The sequence below is a fragment of the Macaca mulatta genome, chromosome 7, assembly GCF_049350105.2.
Source record: "Macaca mulatta isolate MMU2019108-1 chromosome 7, T2T-MMU8v2.0, whole genome shotgun sequence".
NCBI lineage: Eukaryota > Metazoa > Chordata > Mammalia > Primates > Cercopithecidae > Macaca > Macaca mulatta.
Window position 1 is genome coordinate 146,426,891 of NC_133412.1, and position 20,865 is coordinate 146,447,755.

Sequence of the window (20,865 nt, forward strand, 5' to 3'; positions counted from 1 at the left end):
CGGCCCCCATAGCATGCTGTCATTTCTGTGGGACTCTTAGATTCGTTTCCTTGTGCTGCTGTGGTTGTATACGGCTTGTCAGACCTACCCACTATAAACTTCTTGAGGACTGGGTCCCCAGCTTCCATATGCCTCTCTATACCCCCATAGAACTTACCTGACACGGTTAGGTACTCAGTGAATGTTTGTTGAATGACTGAGTGACTGACTGTGTGCTGAGGGAGGGAAGCAGTCCAGGAAGGAGTGTCTCCACATGCCACTTCTGCCTCTGTCTTCTTCCCTTCATCCCCGTCCCACTGTGAAGGGAGCCTCACAGGCAGGAGGGCCTGCTGGAGAAAGGGCACTGAGGCCGGCGTTTGCTTGGCGTGAGGATGCCACATGGAGGAAGGATGTGGGTGGTGGCTGAGCCGGGATGGGGGTGGAGGGGTGGCCTCCCAATACTGCAGAGAGGCATGTTTGGCCTTGACTCACTCGTGATGGGAACTCTCTGAGCCGTAGGGACCTTGAGGTGAAGGAAGGCAGAATTTCTATGAGACATGTGACAGGTGTGGCTAAGAACCAGTGGCCTCAGCATCACCAGCAGGCTTGAGTTTCGATCCACTCCATTGCTGACCAGTTATGTGGCCTCAGGCCAGTGCCCCACCTCTCTGATTCTCAGTTTGCCCGTCTGTACAGTGGTTAAAAAGAGTGACTTTCCAGACCGTGGTGGCTCATGCGGCACAATGGCTGACCACACGGGGTGCTTGCTAGCTAAGCAGAGGGTGGGAAGGAGTGGTGGTGAGGCCTTGCGGGGAGCTCGGGCTCACTGACCATCCTGAGGGCTCCTGGTGCCTCAGCTGGGGCCTGGCCCTTGGGGCTCACCAGCAGGAGAGCCTTGGACTCCCAGGGGTTCAGATCTCCATGGAGCCAGTCTGTTCCCCAGGGCCTTGCTGGCTTCTAAAGAGGTGATCTTAAGCCTGTCGCAGCGACTAGCAGGACTCACATAGAAAGGAAGGAAAAGGCCAGGGAAGTTTAATCCCAGCCTGTAATCCCAGCACTCTGGGAGGCTGAGGTGGGAGGATCGCTTGAAACCAGGAGTTCCAGACCCGCCTCGCCAACATTGTGAAGCATCATCTCTACTAAAAATACAAAAAATTAGCTGGGTGTGGTGGCGGGCGCCTGTAATTCCAGCTACTCAGGAAGCTGAGGCAGGAGAATTGCTTGAACTTGGGAGGCGGAGGTTGCAGTGAGCTGAGATCACACAATTGCACTCCAGCCTGGGCAACAAGAGTGAGACTCCATCTCAAAAAAAAAAAAAAAATAGATTTCACCACATATTTATTGGAGTCTTCCAACCCCAAATTATCATTGTTTTAAATATTCCTGGGGGCTGGGTGCAACTGCTCACGCCTGTAATCCCAGCACTTTGGGAGGCCGAGGCAGGTGGATCACTTGAGCCCAGGAGTTCAGGACCAACCTGATCAACATGGCGAAACCCCATTTCTACTAAAAATACAAAAATTAGCCGGGCGTGGTGGCGGGCACCTGTAGTCCCAGCTACTCAGGAGGCTGAGGCTCAAGAATCACTTGAACCTGGGAGGTGGAAGTTGCAGTGAGCAGAGGTCGTGCCCCTGTACTCCAGCCTGGGAGACAGAGCGAGAATCTATCTCAGAAATAAAAAGATAGATAGATAGATAAATATTTCTAGGGATTTTGGCAAGATGTAGTCCATGTGGGAATGGAATATTCACTTACTTTATTATTATTTTGAGACAGGGTCTCTGTTGCCCAGGCTGCAGTGCATGGTACAATTATAGCTCACTGCAGCCTCCACCTTCTGGGCTCAAGGGATCCTCCCACATCAGCCTCCTGTGAAGCTGAGACCACAGGTGCAGGCCACCACGCCCAGCTAATTTTTTGATTTTTTGTTGAGATGGGCTCTTGTTATGTTGTCCAGGCCGGTCTTGATCTCCTGGGCTCAGGCAATCCTCTCACCTTAGCCTCTCAAAGTGCTGGGATTACAGGTGTGAGCCACTGTGCCTGACCCACTTATTTTATTCTTTATACCTTTCTTCCATTATATAGTAATCTGCTTATTTTGGAAAATTTGAAGCACACAAATAGAAGGGAAGGGCACCCTGCCTCCCAAGCACTCATAGCAGCTTTCGCGATGAGCATGATTTTGGGGGATGGTCCTACAGGTTTTCTCTTATGTAGCATTAAAAAAACATTCGTATTGTCCTAATTTTATCTACTTATCCATTTGCATTTTCCGACAGTATTTTGTCATGAAAAATCTTTTTGAAAAATTTAGGGATGTTGTTTAAATAAATCCATATACCATAAAACCCACCCATTCTAATGGCACAATGATTTTTTGTAAATTTACAAGTTGGACACCATGATAAAAACTTTAAACATACCAAAGAGTTGAAAGAATGCATAGTCAGCAGCCACGCACACACTGTGTCAGTGAGTTCCACAACTAATATTTTGCTATATTTGTGGGTTTTTTTTTTTTTTTTTTTTTTTTTTTGAGACAGAGTCTGGCTCTGTTGCCGAGGCTGGAGTGCAGTGGCGCGATCTTGGCTCACTGCAAACCCCACCTCCTGGATTCACCCCATTCTCCTGCCTCAGCCTCCTGAGTAGCTGGGACTACAGGTGCCCACAACCACGCCCAGCTAATTTTTTGTATTTTTAGTAGAGACAGGGTTTCACCGTGTTAGCCAGGATGGTCTCCATCTCCTGACCTCATGATCCACCCGCCTTGGCCTCCCAAAGTGCTGAGATTACAGGTGTGAGCCACTGTACCCGGCCTTGTGTGTTCATTATCTAGTCTCTTGTCATTGTCGTCTTTTTTTTTTTTTTTTTTTTTTTGTGAGACTTAGTCTCACTCTGTTGCCCAGGCTGGAGCATAGTGGCATGATCTCGGCTCAGTGCAACATCCGCCTCCCAGGCTCAAGTGATTCTCCTGCGTCAGCCTCCTGAGTAGCTGGGATTATAGGTGCCTGCTACTGAACCCAGCTAACTTTTGTATTTTCAGTAGAGACGGGGTTTCACCATGTTGGCCAGGCTGGTCTCGAACTCCTGACCTCAAGTGATCTGCCCACCTCGGCCTCCCAAAGTGCTGGGATTACAGGTGTGAGCCCATGCTTGGCTCATTATCTAGTCTCTTTCTATCCCTTTGTCTATTCATCCGATTTTTTAAAATATGGAATTTTTTTATGGAGGTGAAATTTACATAACATTCAGTTAGCCCTTTTAAAGTGTACAGGTTGGTGGCATTTAGTGCGTTATTTCAATCTCTGATGTTAGACATCCCAGTAGGTAGGAAGCAGGACCTCATTGTGGTTTTGATTTGCATTTCCCTGATGACTAATGATGTTGAGCATCTTTTTATGTGTTTGTTGGCCATTTGCATATCATCTTTGGAGAAATGCGTAAGTTCTTTACCCACTTTTAAAAATTGGATTGTTTGCCTTTCATCCAATTTTTCTTTTAAAGTATGTTCTGTTTTTTGTTTTATGTAGCTGGGATCATAACACATGCACATTTTATATCTGATACTTTTTGCTGAACATGTAAGATTAGCATTTTTGGCCAGGTGCAGTGGCTCACACCTATAATCCCAGCATTTTGGGAGGCTGAGTTAGGAGGATCACTTGAGCCCAGGAGTTTGAGACAAGCCTGGGCAATATAGGAAGACCCTATCGCTACAAAAAAAAAAAAAAGATAGTAGTCCCAGCTACTCAGGGGCTGAGGTGGGAGGATCACTTGAACCCAGGAGGTTGAGCCTTTAGTGAGCTGTGATCACACTACTGCATCTCGGCCTGGGCGACAGAGACCCTGTCTCAAAAAAGATGAGCATTTTCGATGTGACTGGAGACTTTGGAAGAGTGGCTGGGCGGTTTTTGAAATCCCGGGTGGTGTTCTCCCCTTGGGCTGTCTCAGGTTCCCGGGCCCTGCCTGGGCAGTGGGGTAGAAGCCAGTGCTGGGCAGGGTTGGCCACAGCTGAGGTCCATCCTCTCTTCCTCCCTTTCCATCCCGCATGGACCTCCTGGCTCCCTGCAGAGGTCCCCAGCATGCAGGATGTGCACACCCCTGCCAGCAACCCCCGAATGCCATTGGGCCCTCAGGAGTCCTCTGCCTCGGGTGAGAGCTTGGTCCTATCCCCCACTCACAGCCCTGTAGTATTTGTGTCTGAGTGGATGGTCCGTGGGGGTGTGGAGGCCACAGTTGGGTGCAGCCATGGTGGAGGGGAGAATGGTCCAGGGGACGGAGGAAGGTGGGTCCGGCGTGGTCAGGGGTGGAGGGGAGGAGCCAGGTGGAGGCACTGTGTGTCTTTTGCTTCCTCTTCTTTGTAGACTCCAGAGGCCAGTGGTGGGCAGCCCAGGAACACCCCTCAGCCGGGGGTGACCACAGGGGAGAACGAGGCACCCACCTGTCAGCCCTGGGCCCTGCCCCCTCTCTGCAGCAGCCCCTACACCAGCGACCCCTACAGTCGGGCTCAGGGCCCCATGACTGCAGACACAGTCCTCATGGGTGCTGCCCCGATGGCCACACGGCGTCTCTCGGGCCACAGTGGCAAGGCTGCCCTGGGGTCTCCTGTCAGCAGAGCAGGTGGGTGCTGGAGACAGGTCTTCCCCCTGCCCCATCAAAGAGGGAAGGTGAGGCCCCGTGGGTGAGCCAACATCTCTGGTCAGAAGAGGGCTGGGGTGGGTGTGCACAGCTCAGGAGCAGGATGCCCACGGTTTCCTCCCTGCGCTGCCCTGAGCATGGGATCTTGGGGACTTGGCTTCCTGTGGCTGAGCCTCCTGCTGTGCCGAGTGGGGACACAAACCCCACCTTGCTGCAGTGTCAGCCTGTGGAAACACAGCCGGAGACTCCGAGAAGGCTCCAGGTGCAATTCTAGCTCTCAGATCTAACCAGGCTCAGGGAACCTGTGGTAAAGGCTGGACGAGGGCCGACCAGCTCCTCACAGTCTTCGTAACAGTCCCCGCCACGCCTGCCTTATGGATTGGGTCCGAGTCATCCCACTCCTGCAGGTGTCCTCCCTCTGCCTCTCCTCCTTCCATGGCCTGCCCTGAACGCATCCCCAATGTGCTGTCTCAGACTGGGTGCTTCTGGACCCAGACTTTGTGGCCAGTGGCCTGGGGACAGTTCCCAGCTCAGACACTCGCCGGCTATGTGTTGGGTGACTTGGGCCACGTGACTTAACCTCTGTGATCTTGGTTCCTCTTCTGAGAACTGGGAATGATGACAGTCAAGATGGAGCCCCCGTGAGGGTGAAGTGCATCACAGTATGCCTGGCACAGAGAGGGCGCCGGGCACCCTCCCTCCTTTCACCTTGCCTCCTGGCACCTGGTGGGTGGGTGTGGAGTAAATGGTGGGTTCCTTTGAACCCCCTCTTGTGCCCCGTCTCCCGTCTGCTTCTGTTTTGTAACTCCCGCTGAGAACTGACATTTGGTCAGACTCGGATGAACATCCCCCTTCTTGGTTTTGTGGGCTGTGCAATTGACGCTCTGCCAGTGATGAGGGGCACAGCCACCGCTTATTGTGTTATGACTGCCCTCCCTGGTAGCTGCTAAGAGCCGGTGAATGTAGGCAGAGATTGCGGCACACAAAATGGCCTGCCCTGCACATAGGGACACATCCTCTCCCGCCCGGGTCCCCACCCTGTCAGCCCCCACCATGGGGAGCCTCAGAGCCTGGGTCTTGGGATGCAGGGAGCATGGGGACAGGCTGGGCAGTGAGGGGCTGTGTGATGTCTGCCTAGGTACGGGTGCTGCCCTGACAGGGTATCTGTCGCTGAGGGGCCCCATCACGCTGGCTGCACAAAGTTGTACGGCAGTGACAGCACCAGGAGCAGGCCCAGGTCAAGGGCAGTGGCTTCTACAGTAAGTGTCTGGCCTGTGGGAGGGGAGGAGGCCAGCCCCTGAGCCTGCTCAGTGTCACTGTGACCCAGGATCTTTGCCGCTTTGGCCTCGGAGAAAGGAGGTCCCTGCAAACCTGCTGGCCTGGGTCATCCTCTGGAGGGCACCGGGCTTCAAAGATGGGCCTGGGGCGGATCAGGGGTTTCATCCAACATTCTCCTGGCCTCTGGTCTCCCCTGGGCTGGGATTCTGGCCTCTCCTTCCTGCCATCCTCCCCATGGCAGCCCAGAGTTCCCAACAATGGCCAGATCCATTGCCCACTTCCCAATCATGGGTTTCCTCCCCAGGTCCACAACACCCACCAGCCCCAGGCCCAGCAGAATGAGCCCAGTGAGTGCCGGGGCTCCCAGTTTGGCTGTTGCTATGACAACGTGGCCGCTGCAGCTGGTCCTCTTGGGGAAGGCTGTGTGGGCCAGCCCAGCCATGGTGAGTGGGTCCGCCCCCTCTCCTCCTTCTCGATGGGTAGACTCTGCTCCCACCATGCCTCCAGCCCCTACCCAGAACCAAGACCTTCCTGCTGGCTCAGTTATTCATTCCTTCCACAAATGTTGATTGACACCTGCTAGGTGCCAGGCCAGAGAGCAGTGCCAGGGTGTTCTTGCATCGAGCAGTTTGAGCCTGTGGCCGTCTGGCTGCTTCTGGGAACTGGGGAGGGTGGGAGGTGGGAATCCCAAGGGGCTGGGATGCCAGTCTCATGCTTGGGAGTCAGCCCCTTCGAGGCAGAGCCGGTGCGGGGCAGTTAGTGCTGGGATGGGCAGGAGTGCCCTGACCCTGCCTGGAATGTGTGTGGAGTCGCAGGAGCTGAGTGCTGGAGGGAGGGTAGGGCCAGGGAGGTCTTTGAGGTGCAGCCCTGGATGAATGAGTAGAGCTGCTGGGAACCATTGCGAGGACCTCAAAGGCCAGGCTAGGGCTGTGGTGAGGGCTCGCAGGAGGCACCCGTGGTCATGTCTGAATGTGGAGAGGTGGGTCAGGCCATGCTGGCGAGGGCTGCTGGAATGGCAGGCTGGGTGCTGGAGGTGGGCTCAGTGGCCAGTCAGTGCGGCATCCTGGGGACAAGAGAAGGCCCTTCCTGGGCATCTTCACACGCCCTGGGTGGCTCAGGCCTGTGTCCCTATCACAAGCTAAGCAGGCAGGTTCACCTTCTGGGCTCACTTTGCATGTGACTCCAGGTGGTCTGGTGGCAGGAAAGGCCAAGGGTCCAAGGGAGCTGGCCCAGGGGGCCCTGGCCCTGACCTCCCAGAGGCTCTAGCTCTGTGGGTGAAGGCTGCTGTGGCACCAGCCTGGGGCAGGTCTGCACAGTGGACAGACTCCGGTGGAAGTGTCCTGCATCCCAGGGCCAGGTCAGGCCCCCAGCCAGCGTAGACACGCTTTATAAATGGGGAAAGGCCTGCTTCCTGAGTCGGAGGCTGAGGGGATGGAGGGTGCAGCCTTAGTACTGGGCACCTCGGTGACATACATCACACCCATGCCCCGCAGCCTACCCTGTGCGGTGCCTGTTGCCCAGTGCCCATGGCTCTTGTGCAGACTGGGCTGCCCGCTGGTACTTCATTGCTTCTGTGGGCCAATGTAACCGCTTCTGGTATGGCGGCTGCCATGGCAATGCCAATAACTTCGCCTCGGAGCAAGAGTGCATGAGCAGCTGCCAGGGATCTCTCCACGGGCCCCGTCGTCCCCAGCCTGGGGCTTCTGGAAGGAGCACCCACACGGTTGGTGGCAGCAGCAGTCCTGCAGGCGAGCAGGAACCCAGCCAGCACAGGACAGGGGCTGTGGTGCAGAGAAAGCCCTGGCCTTCTGGTGGTCTCTGGCGGCAAGACCAACAGCCTGGGCAAGGGGAGGCCCCCCACACCCAGGCCTTTGGAGAATGGCCATGGGGGCAGGAGCTTGAGCCCAGGGCCCCTGGACTGGGTGGAGATGCCGGATCACCAGCGCCACCCTTCCACAGCTCCTCCTACAGGTAAGGCCCACCTTCCCCAGGTAGACGGGGGGTTAGGACACCCAGGCCAAGAGTGCGCCAGTTGGAGCTAAAACCTGAAGTCAGCCGGCCCTCCCTCCCCATCCCTAACTTCTGTTTCTCCTGAGAGCCCTGCCTGGTGGGCCTTGTTGCCATCATTCTATGGATGGAGAAGCTGGGGCTTCAGAGACTTGAGGCTACTCTGATGTCTAATAGACATCTGTACAGATGGGGGCTCCGGGGTTCTCCATCAGAGCTCACCAGTATACCCTGGGGCCTGTCTGGCCGGAAAAGCTTATTGGCTTCATGACTTTTGGCAAGTCACCCAACTTCTCCAAGCCTCAGTTTCTTGACCTGTAAAATGGTGGCATTACCTCCTGCCCTGTGTACATCACAGGTGTGGGCTCTGGTCAAGATGACTCTTGGGACTGGGTCATATTAATGAGGGATTTGGGAAGGTTAAAAACAAAATTAAAAACATTGTGTTCCACATGGGTCGAGCGTGTAGTTTAGCCCCCACGTGAACCCAGTGTGTGCCATCCCTCCCGACCTCTCCCCACCCCCGGGCTTTGCACCTACCTTGTTGCCGCTATAAGAACAAGTTGAGGCAGCAATGCATGGGGGCACCGGGGGCAAGTTGGGGAGGGTGGATTCCTGAATCCATGGGCTTCTGGGGCTCTGCCTCCCATAGGGACCCTCTAACCCCAAAAGTGCCTGTGATAGGATGGGCCCCAAGCTGTCTGCGTGGAACACACTGCTTAGGGGGTTCTGGTCCTGGCGCTCGCGCCAGTCAGCAGATCTTCCCACCTCTCCAGGATCAGCTTGGCAGGTGTGGAGCCCTCCTTGGTGCAGGCAGTCCTGGGGCAGTTGGTGCGGCTCTCCTGTTCAGACGACACTGCCCCGGAATCCCAGGCTGCCTGGCAGAAAGATGGCCAGCCCATCTCCTCTGACAGGTGGGTGACAGTCCCCCACCTCCTCTGACAGGTGTGACAGCCCCCTACCTTCCCTGACTGGTGTGTGACAGCCCCCCGACCTCCTCTGACAGGTGTGTGTGACAGCTCCCTCCACCTCCTCTGACAGGTGTGTGTGACAGCTCCCCCACCTCCTCTGACAGGTGTGACAGCCACCCCACCTTCCCTGACAGGTGTGTGTGACAGCTCCCTCCACCTCCTCTGACAGGTGTGTGTGACAGCTCCCCCACCTCCTCTGACAGGTGTGTGTGACAGCTCCTCCACCACCTCTGACAGGTGTGTGTGACAGCTCCCTCCACCTCCTCTGACAGGTGTGTGTGACAGCCCCCCGACCTCCTCTGACAGGTGTGTGTGACAGCTCCCCCACCTCCTCTGACAGGTGTGTGTGACAGCTCCCCCACCTCCTCTGACAGGTGTGTGTGACAGCCCCCCGACCTCCTCTGACAGGTGTGTGTGACAGCTCCCCCACCTCCTCTGACAGGTGTGTGTGACAGCTCCCCCACCTCCTCTGACAGGTGTGTGTGACAGCTCCCCCACCTCCTCTGACAGGTGTGACAGCCACCCCACCTTCCCTGACAGGTGTGTGTGACAGCTCCCTCCACCTCCTCTGACAGGTGTGTGTGACAGCTCCCTCCACCTCCTCTGACAGGTGTGTGTGACAGCTCCCTCCACCTCCTCCGACAGGTGTGTGTGACAGCTCCCTCCACCTCCTCCGACAGGTGTGTGTGACAGCTCCCCCACCTCCTCTGACAGGTGTGTGTGACAGCCACCCCACCTTCCCTGACAGGTGTGTGTGACAGCTCCCCCACCTCCTCTGACAGGTGTGTGTGACAGCTCCCTCCACCTCCTCTGACAGGTGTGTGTGACAGCTCCCCCACCTCCTCTGACAGGTGTGTGTGACAGCTCCCCCACCTCCTCTGACAGGTGTGTGTGACAGCTCCCCCACCTCCTCTGACAGGTGTGTGTGACAGCCTCCCCTGAAGCATTCCCCCAGGCTCGCTTGGGGTGGGAGGGTGCCCTGTGGACTCTGATCTCCTCTGGCAGGAGCACTGAGGCTGAGGGAAGACTCACTGTTGACTTTGGGAGCCCAGAGCTCATCCCCACACCACCCCACTCAGGCACAGGCTGCAGTCCGATGGCTCCCTGATCATCCACCCCCTGCAGGCAGAGGACGAGGGCACCTACAGCTGTGGCAGCACCCGGCCAGGCCACGACTCCCAGAAGATCCAGCTTCGCATCATAGGTCTCTGTCTCCACCCCATCCACCAGTGCATTCTCAGGGGCCCGAGTGGGAAGGCCAGGATGGGGTGCCTACGCGAGGGCTGCCTCACGCTAGAGGGACCCAGGGTGTCTCCCTGAGTCAATTCCTTGTGCTGGCAGGGACCACCCTGTAGCCCTCATTTCTCCACAAGGTCTCATGGCCCACCCTCCCTTCTACTCCCTTTTCCCCACAGCTCACACCTTGTTTCTCCTGGCCTCATGACAGGAAATGACATGGCCGTGCTGTCTGAGGCTGAGCTGAGCCGCATCCCTCAGCCCAGGGACCCAGGTCAGGACTTTGGCCAAGCGGGGGCTGCTGGGGCCCTGGGGGCCATCCCCTCTTCACACACACAGCCTGCAAACAGGTAAGAACTCAGCAATGCCATCTTGCCCTCCCCCATGCCAGGGCCAGGGCCGGGGGTCTCAGTGGGTGAGGAGGGGAAGGTCTGCTGTGACCAGGCCTTGCTGGCCCCTGCTCAGGGCTCTAGGAGGCCAGGCCTAGAAAAACAGGGTTCCTGGAGCTGGACCTGTTGAGGAGGAAGCTTCTGGGAACGGTTCCACAGGCTCAGGACTCAGGAACTGAGGAAGGGAAGGGCACACAGAGCTAGAGGGCCTGAGCCGGCTTCTTTGGGGAGCGTCTTGAGCTGGCCTTGAGGAGTGGTTCAGTTTACAGGGGGGATGTGGAGGACCGGAGGGGTGCCCAACTCGGAGACCTAGTGGCAAGTGTGCAGGGTGGGGGGTGACAGATGGGGATCCTGGCTGGTGGGTGTGTCTGGCCAGCCATGGTGGACGGGCAGGGAGTGGTGGTGGTGGGGAGGCAGCTTTAGACTTCACCCCAGGTAGTTATTGAGTTTCTAACCAGAACAAGGCAGGGAATTTTAGGAAGCTGAATCTGGCTGGAGAGGGAGAAGGGGCCACCAGGCTTGTGCAGAGGTCCCCATGGGAGTGGGCGGGGGCAGCGGCAAGGGCCCCTCATGCTGTGGGCTGCTCGTTTGGCAGGCTGCGTTTGGACCAGAACCAGCCCCGGGTGGTGGACGCCAGTCCAGGTCAGCGGATCCGGATGACCTGCCGTGCCGAAGGCTTCCCGCCCCCAGCCATTGAGTGGCAGAGAGATGGGCAGCCTGTCTCTTCTCCCAGGTTTATTTGACTCCTCTCCCCTTCCTCCTATTCTGCCTCCAGCCCCACCTTATCCTGTGGAGGCCACCGGGGAAGGGAGCTGCTGGGCATCGTCATGGCCAGTTCTCAGCCGGACTCCAGGGCCTTTCGAGAGATGGAGCAGCTGGGCAAAGGGCTCCTTGGGTTGGCTAACATTTGAGTCTCTGGGCCTTTCCAGAATGTGGTTAGTGGACAGAAATAAGAGGCCAGTTAACAGAGGTGATGGCGGAAGGAGGAAACGGAGTCAGAACACGTTCCCAGCTGTAATCACAATCGCTACCCTTTACTGAGCGGGCACTGAGTGTGAGGCTTGTTCCTATCACGTGACCTGCAAAAAAGCCATATTGATCAGGTGCTGTTTTTCCCCCATTTTACACACAGAAGCTTAACATCACACAGCTTATAAGCAGCAGAACCAGTATTTGAGCCCACTAAATGAGTATAGCAAAAACTAGAAACCCAAATCGAAATTTTGTTTCAGAAAACTTGAAATGGTTTATATTGCGAAGCTTAAAGGCCAGACATTTTCGGCCGGGCGCAGTGGCTCACACCTGTAATCCCAGTACTTTGGGAGGCCGAGATGGGTGGATCATGAGGTCAGGAGTTCAAGACCAGCCTGGCCAAGATGCTGAAACCCCATCTCTACTAAAAATACAAAAATAGCCAGGCGTGGTGGCACATGCCTGTAGTCCCAGCTACTCGGGAGGCTGAGGCAGAATTGCTTGAACTCGGGTGGCAGAGGTTGCAGTGAACCGAGATCACACCACTGAAAGCACCAGCAGCTGCAGGTGTAAAGTCTGAGGCCAAATGGTCCTTTCATCAGACCCCACCAAACACTAGGGGATGTTTAGCCTCTCACCAGGGACCTGGAAGACCTTGTGTTCCCTCCCTGACCCCATGCTCGATGGACAGAGCTGGAGGAGAGGGGAGGCTCCTTGGGCTGGAGCCAACTGGCTGTACTTGGTTCCCAGACACCAGCTGCAGCCTGATGGCTCCCTGGTCATCAGCCGAGTGGCTGTAGAAGATGGCGGCTTCTATACCTGTGTTGCTTCCAATGGGCGGGACCGAGACCAGCGATGGGTCCAGCTCAGAGTTCTGGGTAAAGTGGCAGTCCTGAGTGGCCTTTGAGGTCAGGTGGCATGGGTAGGGCAGGATCTTCATAGTGGCTGACAATGACTTGTCCTTGTGCCCAGGGGAGCTGACAATCTCAGGACTGCCCCCTACTGTGACAGTGGCAGAAGGTGACACCGCCAGGCTGTTGTGTGTGGTAGCAGGAGAAAGTGTGAACATTCGGTGGTCCAGGTAAAGGCTCTATTCCAAGCCGTCCCCACCCCCAGACTTCACAACCTCCGGTGTGGATGTCTGCCTTTCTGCCAGGGATGTCAGTGTCACCATTGCTTCCATTCCGGCTTCCAGGCCTGGTGCCAGGGGACAGGGCTGCAGCACCCTCATCCCTACAGAGCGAAGCTCTGTAGGGCCACTGGCTCTCTGCTGGTTGGGCTACACTAGGGTTTCCTAACCTCAACACCACTGACAGTTTGGAGCTGGTAAGTTTTGGTTGCTGAGGGCTGTCCTGTGCTTTGCAGGATGTTTAGCAGCATCCAGGGCATCTACCCACTAGATGCCAGGAGCACCCTCCCCAAAGTCATGACAATAAAGAATGTCTCCAGACCCACTGCCAAATGTCCCCTCGTGGCAAAATCTCTCCTGGGGCTGTGAACCATTGGACTACACTCAGCTTTGGGGACTTCAGTGGTCTTTTACCCCAGATCAATCGGTTTTATATTTGTCCATTCATTTAGTAGACATTTTTTGCCCCCTCCCTCCCTCCCTGTAATGTGTCAGGACTAGGCTAGGTTCTGGGAATCCTGGGGTCACCTGAGCCCCAGGGTACTCCCAGGCAGATGGCCCAGCATCCCAGGAGCTCCAGATGTGTTTTGCTGTAAGTGCCCTCTGTGCACAGAGGAGTGTCAAGGAAGGGGGGGCCAGGAAATGACTCTGGCTGCACTGTAATAGCTAAGGATGGCAAAGGATGTTCTTGGTAAAGGAAGCAGCAAGTGCCAAAGGTGGACACTGAGAGAGGACACCAGGATGGGAACCGGCCAATGCACTGGCCAGGAGAGGTGATGGGGTTGCAGAGGGCATCTGTGTCTTGTGTGGCCTCGAGCCCAGGGAAGGCAGTGGGAGCTGCTAGAGGTTTCCCCACTGGTGTGCTCAGTCCAGCCGTCCCCTGATCAGCTTGTCAGGCCTGCCTCTCCACACTGGCCTCTCCTGGATCTTTCCAGCAGCAAACATGCATAGAACTCCCCTCTTCACAACCACCTTCCATTGAGCCTCTATGTTCCTGCAGACCCTACGCTGACACAGTGTCCCCTTTACAGCTGTCCATGTTGATTGCCTCTGCCTGTTCATCTCCCTACTCACTTCTCAGGGCCTGCAGTGGGGCCGCACATCAGCCCCTGCTCCAGGACACTCTCCTGGCCAAGGTCACTGCCTCTTTCCCTAACTCCACTGGACACCTGGCAGTCTTTACGTGACCTGTAGTGTTGTTCTGCTTGCCGTATGCTCCTTCTTGAAATTCTCCCTTCCCTTGGCTCCAGGAACCACTGTCTTCTGATGTGCCTCAGGGCCTGTCCTTGGTTTCTTCCTGTGTGACTTGGATCACCTCATAGACATGCACTTTGCTGAGTCAGTGCGATGCTGACACACTATCTGGGTCTGGACTCTTGAGCTCCACACTTCAAATCTGAGGCCTCCTGCTATCTCACAGGCACCTCAAATTTGAAATAGCAGAAAATAACCTCACCATTCATCCCAGCCTTGGATCGCCCAAGGTTGGAGGGGCACCACCGTCACCCAGTAACCCGCTTAAGCTAGAAACCTTGGTCATTTTTTATTTCTCCCTCTCCTCCACCTCTTTGCCCTCAAGGGGTGGGAATGGTTGACTCTAGAATGGCCTTTGATTACCTCTTCCCTCTGTCTCCCAGGCCTCCGGAGGCCCTTGATAGCTCTCCCAGTGTCCTCTCTCCTCCAGGAATGGGCTACCTGTGCAGGCTGACGGCCACCGTGTCCACCAGTCCCCAGATGGCACACTGCTCATCTACAACTTGCGGGTCAGGGATGAGGGCTCCTACACATGCAGCGCCTACCAGGGGAGTCAGGCAGTCAGCCGCAGCACCGAGGTGAAGGTGGTCTCACCAGGTAGGAAAGGTCTATATCTGGGGATGGGAAGGGCATTCCCCTGTATATTTACTGGTTCTCGAGGGCTGGTTCTGCAGTCTGAGGGACTCTGGTTTGAATCCTGGCTCACCCTGCCAGTTGCTGGTAGTGTGACTTGGGGCAAGGGGCTTACCTTCCTGAGCCTCATTTTCCTACTCTCTACAGTGGGACTGCTCTACCACCTGAGACGGTTGTAATGGAGATGAAGGAAATGATGTTCTGCTGGGCCCCAGGAGATAGCTTAATAGACATTAATGCATGCAGGACATTCAGACTCACCGATTTTGAGACATATGGCTGCCTGGAATTTCATTATAAAACTTAAAACTTAAGGCAGACCACTTAAAATCTGTCCACTGTAATCAGGGTGGCAAAAAGGTGGTTCTGTGACTGAAAAGTGCCTTTATGGCCATTTGACCATATAACCCAGAAAGGAAAAGGCAGGGATTATCACCACTATTTTACAAATGAGACAGGTATGCAGAGAGCATAAGTGGTGTTTCCACTGGTCACACAGCAAATGAGGCCCACCTGGGACTAGAGCTCCTGTCTTTTGACTCCCCATGTTTTTTTTCCCCCACGAAATTACTATACTTGTACCTAAGTGGCCTCTTACTTGCATCATTTGATATTTGATATTGTAGCCTTACCTCCTCTAGCTACTACTCTATCATACTTCAACAAATCCAAATTGCCTGTAAGATGCATTACTTTTGTACCAAGAAAAAAATACTGCCAATGAAATGACACAATTCTGATACCATCAGTTAGGATGCAGACCAACTTGAGAGATGTGAAAATAAGTCCACATCAGAACTGATGAAACAGACTGTGGCTCAGTGTTCATACTTACAAGAGAGATGTTTAAATCAGCAAGAGGGAAAGGGGGAAAGGGCTTTGCTCACCCCCCAGCCTGTGCTTCCTTGTGTCCTTGGTTTTTGTTCACTGAGGGACTGAAGACAGAGTGGTACCTCGGGCCAAGCTGCCAGTTCTCACAGGCCTGATACAGGCCTTGGTGGAGTGTGCCAGGGCCCTTCCTGCCTGGTCGTCTGGGCATTCCTGACAATCAGGCCTGTAGCGCCATGCCAGGAGCATGGCTACACTAAGAGGGGCAGGCCTGGCTGCCTCCTGGCTGCCAGGCTGAGGGTGGAGACTGGCCAGTACTAGAAGTTGAATGTGGCTGAAATGTTGCTTTGTGAGTGAGACTGACTTGTTGGCTTCCTGTCTATGTTCTCTTTAGGCAGCAGTTGGGATTTGCCTCCCCAGGGCCCAGCTCAGTGCTTGGCATCACTAGGTGCTAGTGTTGTGGCAGGAAACGGTACCCAGCGGCTTCTCACTTGTTGCTCGAGCGGGAGGGAGGGTTACAGGGTTCCTTCCTGCCGCTTCGCCAGCCCGCCGCCTGGACCTCTGTCCCGGGCCTCGCTCGGCCCACGGTCTTGCTCCGCCCACTCGGCCCCGCAGGCTGTGCTCCGCTGGCGCTACCTGCCCGGATCCACGCCCGTGGCGGCTCCGCGCTGGGTGCTGACGTATAGACAAGGAGAACAGGGTGGCGCACTCGGAGATGCCAGCAACCGCGGAGCCCCAAGGGGGTGTTACAGGGGCAAATGTTCCCGCCGCTCGCAGCTTGGTGAGCGGGAGCGTTACAGCCCGATCTTCCCTCCATTCCCTCCTGCTTGCTGGGCTACAAGAGCGGCAACACTCAGATACTTGGTGACTAAGTGCCTGCCTGCACAATGATGGAGTAACCTTGGCAGAAGCACCACACTCCAGGGACTACTTTTCACCTGCATCATGTCCAGAAGGTTGACCTTGTCTACATAATAACCAAATCAAGGCTCTGAGACAAAGCAAAATGCAGATTTCACATCTTTTCACATCTCTGAAGTTGGTCTGCATCCTAATTGATGGTATCAGAATTGTGTCATTTCATTGGCAGTGTTATTTTCTTGGTACAAAAATAATGCATCTTACAGGCAATTTGGATTTGCTGAAGTATTCACAGTGAGAGAACTGTTAAGAGGATCTAGACATTATGTTTGCGATGAGCTCCAGATGGGATTATATGGAAAAAAAAAAAGAGAAACTTGCCTGATACCTGGTCACCAAGCTGAAATGACCTGAGATGTGTGCCCAATGAGACAGACATGGCCTCAGTCTGGCCACTGTCTTCCGGTCCTCTGCTGGCTGCTCTCACCTGTTCATTTTTTGTTGGGTCACATGGCGTGAGGCTGCCTAACCCTGCCCTACTCGTGGTTGGGTGGCACATTGAATTTCAGTGTTAGCACCAGGGTAGGAGGTCTTGGGGTAGTCAGGCTGAGGTAAAAGGGACATAGCTCTACTGGGAGGACTTCTCAACCTCACTGTGAAGTAGGTGCTATTATTAGTCCCATTTCACAGATGAAGAAATGTGCATAAAGGGCTTAAGCAACTTGCCCAGAGTTACCCAGCTGGTAAGTGGCAGAGCCCAGATTGAGCCCAGGCAGTCTGGGTCCAGAGCTGGTGTGTTTAATCACTATGCTGAGTTCCCTCTATGATAGGTCTTGGGCTGTACCAGCTCAGACAGAGTTGATACCAAAGTTAGATTTTTAGAAACAATATGCATTAATGGCTTTGTTATCTATGTAAACTTAGGTAGGTAATATTCTGGTTATACCAACATACCAAACCTTTGTAAGGTTGTTTGCTGCTAGGTACAGTCTTTTAGCGGTATTTTGTGAGGAAACAAGGGGAGAGAGGAGAAAGATAAGCTTTCTCTGGCTGCCTGAGGTCTGACTTTAGGGAAGATACTGCTCTGGTCTAAGTCAGCTGAGTTTTAAGAACTCCTTTCAGAAGAGAGATGAAGCAGTAGAATGAAACTTTTTTTTTTTTTTTTTTTTTTTTTTTTTTTTTTTTTGAGACAGTCTTGCTCTGTCACCCAGGCTGGAGTGCAGTGGTGTGGTCTCAGCTCACTGCAACCTCTGCCTCTGGGGTTCAAGCAATTCTTCTGCCTCAGCCTCCCGAGTAGCTGGGAATACAGGGGTACGCCACCATGCCTGGCTAATTTTTGCATTTTTAGTAGAGACGGGGTTTCACCATATTGACCAGGGTGGTCTCAAACTCCTGACCTTGTGATCTGCCCGCCTTGGCCTCACAAAGTGCTGGGATTACAGGCATGAGCCATCACACCCAGCTGAATGAAACACTTAATAGGGAGTTATGAGATATAGATGTTCCTAGTAAGTACAGAGGGAGATAAAATAAGGGCTTTGTTCTCAGTATAGCATTAGAGCCACCGTTAAAAGGACTGTTTTCCTATTACCTTGTCTAATATGCATTGCTTCCTCTGGGGAAAGTGAAAAACTGGAATGATGAGGACCCAGGTGACTAAGATAAGCTGGTGATATTGAAGGGACAAAACTTTGATGGTTGGAGGAACCCAGCAGAGAAAGGGAAAAGAGCTCTTGCTAACTCAAAATTTTACTTGGGGCTGATCCTACCTGCTCTCCCAATCCAGAGGCCAAACCAGTTGTCATTTAGTAATTCAGGTCTCAAAAATAAGGAGTTAACTTCAAGAGATGTTTAATCATCCAGTCAATAAATATTTGGGAGTCTAGGAAGAGCTGTTCACTGGGCTGAGGCCACAAATAATAACGGGAGGACCACTGCGTGTTGAAGTGAGGTCAAAAAACAGGTAGAAATCATCATCCCTCATAGAGTTTGTACGTATGGTTGTTAAAAGGTTACAGGGTAAGTGCACTTCATTTTGAATCTGGCAGTTACAATGCTGTGTTCCTTTGAGGAAATGAAATGGCAGGTGAGAATTTTCAGCATACACAGAGCTTCCTCACCACCTTCTCTTTCCCCCGTTTTTCTGCAGCACCCACCACCCAGCCCAGGGACCCTGGCAGAGAGTGCATCGACCAGCCAGAGCTGGCCAACTGTGATTTGATCCTACAGGCCCAGCTCTGTGGCAACGAGTATTACTCCAGCTTCTGCTGTGCCAGCTGTTCACGTTTCCAGCCTCACGCTCAGCCCATCTGGCAGTAGGGATGAAGGCTAGTTCCAGCCCCAGTCCAAAATAGTTCATAGAGCTGGGAAGAAAGGAAGATGGACTCTTGGCTTCCTCTCTCTGGCTGGCAAAGGGAGTTATCTTCTGGAATACATTGGCTCTTTCAAAAACCCACCCAGTATTTAGCCACAACAGCAGCCAGTACCAGCTTCCCTCTGTAGCCTTCAGCAGTGTTTACATCTCTGACATAACCACAGGCTGCTGTCAAGAAGAGCAATCTGTTTGGATAAGAATAACCTTTACTTTACAGCTTCCCTTTATAATTTCTGTTACACAGGAATAGTTCAATGCCTTTGTTTGTTTTTTGAGACTGAGTTTCACTCTCGTTGCCCAGGCTGGAGTGCAATGGCATAATCTCAGCTCACTGCAACCTCCGCCTCCTGGATTCGTGATTCACCTGTGTCAGCCTTCTGAGTAGCTGGGATTACAGATGCCTACCACCACGCCTGGGTAATTTTTGTGTTTTTAGTAGAGACAGGGTTTCACCATGTTGGCCAGGGTGGTCTCGAACTTCTGACCTCAGATGATCTGCCCACCTCAGCCTCCCAAAGTGCTGGGATTACAGGCATGAGCCAACATGCCCAGCCATCAATACATTTTTTGATTTTTAATTTTTTTTTTTTTTGAGACAGAGTTTCACTCTTCTTGCCCAGGCTGGAGTACAATGGTGCGATCTTGGCTCACCGCAACCTCTGCTTCCTGGGTTCAAGAGATTCTCCTGCCTCAGCCTCCCGAGTAGCTGGGATTACAGGCATGTGCCACTATGCCTGGCTAATTTTGTATTTTTAGTAGAGATGGGGTTTCTCCATGTTGGTCAGGCTGGTCTTGAACTCCCGACCTCGGGTGATCCACCCATCTCGGCCTCCCACAGTGCTGGGATTACAGGCATGAGCCACTGTGCCCGGCCCATCAGTGTGTTTTAAAGTTAGCTGTCAGGGCTCCACTTAATTTAAAGCTGGACAGGGAGATGTGTAATGATTTCAAAGTTAACACCTGTTTTTTAAGGGGCATGCTAACTCTTGCTGTATCAGGGAAGTATTCTGTGCTACAACCAGCCGTGGTTCCTTGCTCTAGTCTCACTCACCCTTCTAGGCAGTGCCTCAGTCAGCTCTAAATCCGGTGCAGAGGGTTAACTGCATAACCCTTGTTGGCAAAATGGAATAGATGTAAGACCTCAAACAGGGATTTCTGATGAGACAGCAGCAGTTAGCACTGTTATCTGAGCATGAAAGAACTAGAAAAGCTCCTTACGTCATCGAGATGTTGGACCTTGAAGCCCTCCTGAGGCCAACATGCAAATCTGGCTGTGAAGGTTCACCTGCACCTGTATAAAGCTGACCAGCCTGCTCTGTACAGTGACAATGAGGAACCCCTCTCTTCCTTAAGTAGGAATCTGTGAAGCAAAATGTTTGCTGCCAGAGAAAAATCAGACTGTCATTAAAAACAGCATTAGCAAGATGAGGATACGAATGGGGAAGGGTGGTGGGCAATGCAGTAACAGGGAAATGGTTTCAGAAATGGTTTGAGTTGGAAGACAACATTCTTCATCTCTCAGGACCTCTAATTCCTTGATGCTAAAAAAAGCAGCATGGATTCTATGAGCTTCCAAGTCCCTTTCCACTTTAACCGTCTACAAATTTTCCAGAGGACTGCCTAGTAGCAAAGGTTATTCCTGGACACAGGAAAGAGAGGCATTACAGGGACCAAAGCTCTGAAGGGTGACTTTTATTACCAACACACTGGCTGGAAAAGGGACAAACCGCATCATGGGTGAGTGACACTTCTCAGTCTGCTACTACTCATTCAACAAAGGAAATGTGGGCTGGGGCAGAGGTCTTTTTTCATTTAATACTGGAAAAATACTGAAGAGCATCCATGTTCACTTATGGCTGGTTTTGCTATAGAAATTGGAAAATAAAGGCCACTTTCTTGGACTCCCCAGTTTAATTAAACCAGAATTTGGCCTATTGGTATAAACACGTCAGAAGGTAAGTTTGAGGTTAACTAGCAGCTAACTAGTTCTAATAGAACCAGTCATAGAATAGTGGGCTAAGATTAGAGGTAAAACTCATTCTAGGCCAGTGGTTCTCAACTTTCTACCATATTGCAAGCTTAAAAAAATCCAAAACACAACCTGGGGGGCCCCGCTGCCCCACTAACATTTTGATTTAATTGGTCTGGAATATAGGCCAGGCGTTAGGATTTTGAAACAGTATCCTCAGGTGATTCTACTGCATAGCCCAGGTTGAGAGGCACTGCCCCAGTCCTGGGGTGCGGCTGAGACTCTGCATGTCTAACCAGCTCCTAGGTGACATCCATGCTGCTGTTCCAGACCACACTTTGAGCAGC

The 20,865-nt window shown here is 53.4% G+C and overlaps 1 protein-coding gene across 19 annotated transcripts in view; it reads left to right on the forward strand.

Moving 5' to 3' along the window:
* Positions 1–20,450, forward strand: part of PAPLN (papilin, proteoglycan like sulfated glycoprotein) — a 39,681-nt gene extending 19,231 nt beyond the window's left edge. For 14 of the 19 annotated variants that reach the window (XM_077941349.1, XM_077941344.1, XM_077941338.1 and 11 more), the window contains 13 exons: positions 4,051–4,131; positions 4,344–4,599; positions 5,756–5,876; positions 6,200–6,338; positions 7,389–7,866; positions 8,679–8,816; positions 9,953–10,077; positions 10,321–10,459; positions 11,094–11,231; positions 12,221–12,348; positions 12,443–12,551; positions 14,284–14,450; positions 18,325–20,450. In XM_077941349.1, coding sequence (XP_077797475.1) covers positions 4,051–4,131; positions 4,344–4,599; positions 5,756–5,876; positions 6,200–6,338; positions 7,389–7,866; positions 8,679–8,816; positions 9,953–10,077; positions 10,321–10,459; positions 11,094–11,231; positions 12,221–12,348; positions 12,443–12,551; positions 14,284–14,450; positions 18,325–18,494 — 2,189 coding nt within the window. In that variant the 3' untranslated portion in view covers positions 18,495–20,450. Of the gene's footprint in view, positions 1–4,050; positions 4,132–4,343; positions 4,600–5,755; positions 5,877–6,199; positions 6,339–7,388; positions 7,867–8,678; positions 8,817–9,952; positions 10,078–10,288; positions 10,460–11,093; positions 11,232–12,220; positions 12,349–12,442; positions 12,552–14,283; positions 14,451–18,324 lie in introns of all 19 variants that reach the window. The other 5 variants (XR_013396434.1, XR_013396436.1, XR_013396433.1 and 2 more) reach the window with 3 other exon arrangements.
* Positions 20,451–20,865: the final 415 nt, after the last annotated feature.